The 8,250-nt window shown below is 44.8% G+C and overlaps 1 protein-coding gene across 1 annotated transcript; it reads right to left on the reverse strand.

Annotated features, from left to right (window-relative positions):
* Positions 1-3,206: 3,206 nt before the first annotated feature.
* On the reverse strand, positions 3,207-7,372 carry LOC124018579 (NACHT, LRR and PYD domains-containing protein 12-like). The gene is made up of 7 exons (XM_046333913.1): positions 7,225-7,372; positions 6,769-6,825; positions 5,721-6,138; positions 5,257-5,601; positions 4,947-5,099; positions 4,575-4,621; positions 3,207-3,628 (listed from the first exon to the last, which is right to left on the reverse strand). The coding sequence occupies exons 1-7, from the start codon at positions 7,370-7,372 to the stop codon at positions 3,207-3,209; spliced, it is 1,590 nt and encodes a 529-aa protein (XP_046189869.1).
* Between the last annotated feature and the right edge of the window lie 878 nt (positions 7,373-8,250).

Consider the following 8,250-nt stretch of genomic DNA (forward strand, 5'->3'; position numbering starts at 1 on the left):
TGAGAGTTGATCGCATTCGATTTGGAACCTGGCTGCCTCCCTGGCCTATGGCGAAGTCGGGTGTAAACAGATGACTTAATTAAGCCCGTGGATTGATGAGTACTATTGTGTGTGTTCCAATGCAAAAGTGATTGCTTTTTGATAAGTGATTGATCTTTATTTTATTTGGTACATTGGGAATTTAACAGCAAACTGTATTTAGTGCACTACGTCATCACGCAGTCTTTTCTGCAACAAGTCAATTTGATGAAAACTCCTGTCTGTTGGGAAAACGCGGATTTGAGAATATTCGCATAAAAATACGTCATCAATTTGATGGAAACTTAGCTATTGCTAGTCGTCAACAGCTGTTGTCCTCAATGCGAAAGAAACGGCCACGGACCTATGACGAGCATCAATGGGTGTAACTTAATTTAGCAATGCTAAACTTTGCAGTCTACACTTGAATCTGTTTTGTATTGTAGACGTGATCTGTGCAATAAACACACGCGCCCTAGACAAGGGGCGTGTTCAGCAGAACACAACGTTCTGGAACATTCAGATAGAAATAATGTTATGTAGAACAAACATGTCTCTATGGCATGTAAAACAATGAATCGCGTCGGCTCTATTCTTGGCATTTCTATCTGGAGACTGAACGAGGCCCAAGCAAATGACTGTGCAGCGACACTGATGTTTTTTTCTTTAATGCATAAAACAATTGCATTACAGTATAGATGTGTTACAGATGGGTGACTATCTAACTTCCATCCAAGGTAGCTTACGGTATCTTTGGCAGTAACCCTTGTGACCCCTACCATGACATTAAAGCCAAGGGATCTGCTCCGTTTGATACAAGAGAATACAGTCTTAACCCAAGGGTTGTAAAAGAGAGATACCTTCATAGAAAATGACTCAAGTATAATTTAAAGTCAGCCAGTAAAATATTACTTGAGTAACAAAAGTAAATGTAATTGCTAAAATATACTTAAGTATCAAAAGTAAACATCTTTTCAAATTCCTTATAAAGCAAACCAGGCTGCAGCTTTTTCTAGTTGATTTAAACTGACGCATAGCCAGGGGCACTGACGCATAGCCAGGGGCACTGACGCATAGCCAGGGGCACTGACGCATAGCCAGGGGCACTGACGCATAGCCAGGGGCACTGACGCATAGCCAGGGGCATTGACGCATAGCCAGGGGCATTGACGCATAGCCAGGGGCACTGACGCATAGCCAGGGGCATGCTCAGACATCATTTACCAACCAAGCATGCGCTTAGTGAGTCAACCAGATCAGAGGCAGTAGGGATGTTCTCTTGATAAGTGTGTGAATTGGACCATTTTCCTGTCCTGCTAAGCATTCAAAGTGTAATGACTACTTTTGGGTGTCAAGGAAAATGTACGGAGTAAAAAGTACAGTATTTTCTTTAGGAATGTAGTGAAGTAAAAGTAGTCCAAGTCAAAACTATAAATAGTACAGTACAGATACCCCCCAAAACTACTTTAGTACTTTCAAGTATTTTTACTGAAGTACTTTACACCACTGTCTAAACCCCCCTCCCACTCCACCATGTGACACAGCAGTCCACTGTCTAAACCCCTCTCCCACTCCACCATGTGACACAGCAGTCCACTGTCTAAACCCCTCTCCCACTCCACCATGTGACACAGCAGTCCACTGTCTAAACCCCCTCCCACTCCACCATGTGACACAGCAGTCCACTGTCTAAACCCCTCTCCCACTCCACCATGTGACACAGCAGTCCACTGTCTAAACCCCTCTCCCACTCCACCATGTGACACAGCAGTCCACTGTCTAAACCCCTCTCCCACTCCACCATGTGACACAGCAGTCCACTGTCTAAACCCCTCTCCCACTCCACCATGTGACACAGCAGTCCACTGTCTAAACCTCTCTCCCACTCCACCATGTGACACAGCAGTCCACTGTCTAAACCCCTCTCCCACTCCACCATGTGACACAGCAAAACATGTCTGTAAGACTGTTGTAGGCTGTGACTATAAGAGATGGTCGGAGAGTTCAGTCCACTGTCGTAGGCTGTGACTATAAGAGATGGTCGTAGAGTTCAGTCCACTGTCGTAGGCTGTGACTATAAGAGATGGTCGGAGAGTTCAGTCCACTGTCGTAGGCTGTGACTATAAGAGATGGTCGGAGAGTTCAGTCCACTGTCGTAGGCTGTGACTATAAGAGATGGTCAGAGAGTTCAGTCCACTGTCGTAGGCTGTGACTATAAGAGATGAACGGAGAGTTCAGTCCACTGTCGTAGGCTGTGACTATAAGAGATGGTCGGAGAGTTCAGTCCACTGTCGTAGGCTGTGACTATAAGAGATGGTCGGAGAGTTCAGTCCACTGTCGTAGGCTGTGACTATAAGAGATGAACGGAGAGTTCAGTCCACTGTCGTAGGCTGTGACTATAAGAGATGGTCGGAGAGTTCAGTCCACTGTCGTAGGCTGTGACTATAACAGATGGTCGGAGAGTTCAGTCCCCTGTCGTAGGCTGTGACTATAAGAGATGGTCGGAGAGTTCAGTCCCCTGTCGTAGGCTGTGACTATAAGAGATGGTCAGAGAGTTCAGTCCCCTGTCGTAGGCTGTGACTATAAGAGATGGTCAGAGAGTTCAGTCCCCTGTCGTAGGCTGTGACTATAAGAGATGGTCAGAGAGTTCAGTCCCCTGTCGTAGGCTGTGACTATAAGAGATGGTCAGAGAGTTCAGTCCCCTGTCGTAGGCTGTGACTATAAGAGATGGTCAGAGAGTTCAGTCCCCTGTCGTAGGCTGTGACTATAAGAGATGGTCAGAGAGTTCAGTCCCCTGTCGTAGGCTGTGACTATAAGAGATGGTCAGAGAGTTCAGTCCCCTGTCGTAGGCTGTGACTATAAGAGATGGTCGGAGAGTTCAGTCCCCTGTCGTAGGCTGTGACTATAAGAGATGGTCGGAGAGTTCAGTCCACTGTCGTAGGCTGTGACTATAAGAGATGGTCGGAGAGTTCAGTCCACTGTCGTAGGCTGTGACTATAAGAGATGAACGGAGAGTTCAGTCCCCTGTCGTAGGCTGTGACTATAAGAGATGGTCGGAGAGTTCAGTCCCCTGTCGTAGGCTGTGACTATAAGAGATGGACGGTTGCGGTCGGAGAGTTCAGTCCAAACCCAAGATAAAGAGGCTCAGTGAATGTGGTGTGGAATGTATACAGATGGGTCAGTGCACCCTATTGGTCGATCATGTAAAAGGACAACGTGCCGGCCGGCCAATCCAGAAACACTCCTACTCTGTAGGGCACATGTGCCTTGATTTGGGGGATCTGTAACCTGTGTAGCATGTCTTTGTGCTGGGTATGGCCCTTATACTTCGAGGCGTACAAAGTCCAAGAATTGGCATTGCATCCTAGTGTTACGTTGTCACCGGTTCCTTTCCTGTGGATTCCCTTGTAGGCCATGCCTATGTGAACGCTGTGGAGACACTCCACCTCCAGGTAATGCCGCTTGTCCAGGCTCTCCTTGCATTTATCAAACCTGTCTTGGGTGATGGGATACTTCTGATCCGTCCTCTGGCACGTCACCTTCCTGCCCCCCCCAGACAGAACGAGGAAATCGTTCGCTGTGCTGGGGTCTAGTGTGAGTTCACATGCATCTGAAATGTGTTCAGATTAGAATTAGAAGGTTTCATTATGTTGTGTCAAGTAAAAATGTTCCCAATCGATCTGATCGTCATGCTGTATAATCACAGTGTGAAATAGTTCCCAATCGATCTGATCGTGATGTCATGCTGTATAATCTCTCAGTGTGAAATAGTTCCCAATCGATCTGATCGTGATGTCATGCTGTATAATCTCAGTGTGAAATAGTTCCCAATCGATCTGATCGTGATGTCATGCTGTATAATCTCTCAGTGTGAAATAGTTCCCAATCGATCTGATCGTGATGTCATGCTGTATAATCTCACAGTGTGAAATAGTTCCCAATCGATCTGATCGTCATGCTGTATAATCTCACAGTGTGAAATAGTTCCCAATCGATCTGATCGTCATGCTGTATAATCTCACAGTGTGAAATAGTTCCCAATCGATCTGATCGTGATGTCATGCTGTATAATCACAGTGTGAAATAGTTCCCAATCGATCTGATCGTGATGTCATGCTGTATAATTTCTCACAGTGTGCAGTTATTGAACATCCCTACCGACCAAGCCCTCCCTAACCCGGACGACGCTAGGCCAATTGTGCGTCGCCCCACGGACCTCCCGGTCGCGGCCGGTTACGACAGAGCCTGGGCGCGAACCCAGAGTCTCTGATGGCACAGCTGGCGCTGCAGTACAGCGCCCTTAACCACTGCGCCACCCGGGAGGCCACCAGGTAGGCTAGTTGAGAACAAGTTCAAGTTCTCAATAAAAACACAATCAGAACGATTGGGAACTCTCTCACACTGGGAAGAATTTTACATGACAACCTGCAACACTTTGCTGTCACACTTGACACATGAGTCGGTACATAATACCGCTAGATGTCAGATATTCTACAGAGGCCACTGAGAATTACTGTGTTCGCAAAGGTGAGAATGATAGATGGATATTTACTCACATTTCTGCAGACCCGGTTTATTCCTGCTCTCTCCTCGGTGCTCCAGGCTGAAAGACACAACATAAAGAGGGAGGAATGAAAACCTGGAAATGCTCACACTACTCAGGCAATGCAGTATATTTTCAATTTATTTTACTAGGCAAGTCAGTTAAGAACAAATTCTTATTTACAATGACAGCCTAAGAACAGTGGGTTAACTGTCTTGTTCAGGGGCAGAACGAGATTTTTACCCCAAATTATATTGACACTAGGATGCAACAAGGGTCATAGCTAAAGAGAATCCATTAACAGATCCTTGTTGTTGTTCTATTCTGTCAACGTTTATATTTGATTTAGAAGCACATTGCTATTCTTTTCCACAATCTAACTCACTTCAGCTTCAGCTGAAAAGGGAAACCCAATTCAATGTCTCCGAGGGGATTGTAGCTCAGATCCAGCTCTTTCATCTGGAAGGGGTCGGACCTCAAAGCTATGACCAGTACAGAGGACACGGTCTCCGGCAATGGGATCAAACAGCCAGATAGTCTGGAAATGAATAGGGAAAATAATTAGAAAAAAACATTTTCACCTTTAAAACTAGGAACATTGAAGAACCATCTATAGCAGCCACAGGTCAGCAGAGTTCAGCGATTAAGGCAAACCCTTAATGTGTCATTGTCTAATTTGACACGGCTGTACGTACCTCAGTTCCTGCAGTGTGCAACGCTCGTAGAGGCCAAAAGCAAGGGACTCCAACCCCACGTCCCCAAGGTCATTGCAGCTGAGGTCCAAGGTCAGAAGCTTCAAGGTGGGACGAATCAGCACTTTGCAGAGTTCCTTAACACCTTGCTCTCCAACATTGTTGTGCCTGAGGTTCAGAGTTTTCACCTTGCAGTTGGCGTTCCACAGCCCATCACAAAGGCGTTTCACCTCTCCATCGCCCAGGTTGTTGTGGCCCAGATCCAGGACTGTAATACAGGAATTTGGAGATCGGAGAACTGAGGCCACAGTTGCACATAGCAGTGGTGTCATGTGACAACAGTTGAGCCTGTGAAAGAGTGAGTTCAAAGTTGCTGTTTTAATCTTTTAAACTTGAACATCACAATGCAAACTTAAAACAAGTTTGACATACACACTTAATGCAATGACACACACAGTGATACTTACAGTGCAGTAGTGCAAGACTGCAAAGCAGGAGACAGTCTGTAGAAACTGTCCTCCGAAGTTTGTTTATTCCTGAAGTCAAACTCTTCAGGCTTCTCTGACATGAAGGTAAATGCCAACAGAGAGCACTGAAAGGGAGTTAGCGGCTTGTCTGAAGACGATACCTGGTTGTCATTCTGCAGTATGGTGTGGTCCTTCAGCTCAAGCAGACAGTGGATCAGGTTGATGCATCTCTCTGGGGAGAGGGACTTTCTTTTCAATATCTTGAACTTGAACTTTTTGTTGCATTCTGAACTGCTGGGTGTCTCTGCCAGAAGTCCTTGAAGGAGGTCTCGGTTGGAGTCGTGAGAGATCCCAAAAAGGAAGCGTGTGAAAATGTCCAGGTGTCCATTTTTACTATCTAATGCACTGTCCAGGGCACCTTTGAGAAAATATAAAAAAAATCAATGGAAGTGCTTCCATTCTTCTTTTTGATTAAGGATTTCACTGAGTCAAACCTGCGGTTTTCAAATTCATGATATGCGTACAGAGCAGCAAAGAAATCCTGAACACTCAGGTGTATGAAACAGTACAGTTTCTTGGGATACAGTCCATGCTCTGATTGTACAACTTCAGTACATAGGCCAGGGCATTCAGCAGCATCCATGACACTAATACCACAGTCCTTCAAGTCCTGTTCTGTGTATTGCACTTTATGAATTAACAGGTTCTGATAGGCTAGCTGTCCCAATTTGAAAATTACGTCTTTGTTTTGCTTCAAAGTATTTTCTTTGTCATCTTCATGAGTTGAATCGTACTTCTTAAAACTGACAATTGTTTGGTTCACTACGTAATGGATGTACAATTCAGTAAGGGTTGTAGGTAAAGATCTAGACTTTAGGCCGACTTTACCCAGGATATCCTGAAAAACAGTTGCTGCTATCCAGCAGAACAACGGTACATGGCACATGATGTAGAGGCTCCAGGTTGATTTAAGGTCTGAGATGATACTACTGGCCATCAACGGATCACTGATTTCCCTTTATGAAGTACACATCCTTTTGTGAATCACCGAACCCTCTGATCTCGGTCACTCGATCACGACTCTCTGGAGGGATCCGATTGGCAGCTACTGGACGAGAGGTTATCCAGAGGAGAGCATTAGGGAGAAGACGGCCAGTGATGAGGTTTGTAAGTATACCGTCCAGGGTAGCAGACTCTGACACATCGGATATAGGAATGTTTTTTTGAAACTCCAGTGGCAGTTGGATCTCATCCAGGCCATCAATAATGAACAAAATCTTATGGTCAAAATACATCTTTATGTCTATGTCCTTAAGTTCAGGGTATAACACCTGAAGAAGTCCATGCAAGCTGCATTGCCGATGTTTAATCAAATTTAGATCCCGTAAAGAAATGCGAATTAAAAGGTCTAGATGTTGATTCTCTATCCCATCTGCCCAGTCCAGGATGAATTTCTGGACTGCCACAGTTTTCCCAATGCCAGCTACTCCCTTCGTCACCACACATCTGATGGGTTCTTCTTCTTCTTCGTCATGCTTGAAGATATCTTGACATTTTATGACGGAGGCCCCCGAGGTGTCTTGGAGATGTGCGGTTTCAGCTTGCCACACCTCATGTTCTTTATTGACGGTGGCAGAATCACAAGCGACCATATAAGTCTCTGTGTAGACCTTGTTAAGGGCTGATTTACTTTGTGCCAAACCCTCTAGTATGCTCCTGGACTTCTTCTTAAGGGCTGATTTACTTTGTGCCAAACCCTCTAGTATGCTCCTGGACTTCCTCTTAAGGGCTGATTTGATCTCACCTTTGAGTTGAATGGTGTCTGCATAGAAAAATAAATAAAATATATACTGTATATTACTTTGAGTGAAATGAATGGATTGTCTTTTTTTCTTAATCTGAGGTACGAACTGAATTTGACTTACTTTCTTTCTTCTTGCTCTGGTCATTCAGTGGCACCAGTCTTGGTTGTGTCATCTACAGGAAGTCAAGACAGAGCAGTAGATACATTTCCAAAACATGTAGAACAATCTTATGAAGATTGTGTATGATAAATGATAAAACCTATCCATTACCTGGTCAACCAGGTAATAACTCCAAATAACAAAAATGTAGCAATAGGTGGTTGTAACATCACATATTTTCATTGTTTTTAGACTGCATGGATCACCAGTGTGGTTGAATGCAGCATTACTGTATGGTGAACACAACATGTATTGTAGTTGAGTAGCCAGCCGAGGCTACAGCTCTAATGTTGCTGTATTGTGAACACAACATGTATTGTAGTTGAGTAGTCAGCCGAGGCTACAGCTCTAATGTTGCTGTATGGTGAACTCAACATGTATTGTAGTTGAGTAGCCAGCCGAGGCTACAGCTCTAATGTTGCTGTATGGTGAACACAACATGTATTGTAGTTGAGTAGCCAGCCGAGGCTACAGCTCTAATGTTGCTGTATGGTGAACACAACATGTATTGTAGTTGAGTAGCCAGCCGAGGCTACAGCTCTAATGTTGCTGTATGGTGAACTCAA

The sequence above is a fragment of the Oncorhynchus gorbuscha genome, unplaced genomic scaffold (genome assembly GCF_021184085.1).
Source record: "Oncorhynchus gorbuscha isolate QuinsamMale2020 ecotype Even-year unplaced genomic scaffold, OgorEven_v1.0 Un_scaffold_550, whole genome shotgun sequence".
NCBI classification, from domain to species: Eukaryota; Metazoa; Chordata; class Actinopteri; order Salmoniformes; family Salmonidae; genus Oncorhynchus; species Oncorhynchus gorbuscha.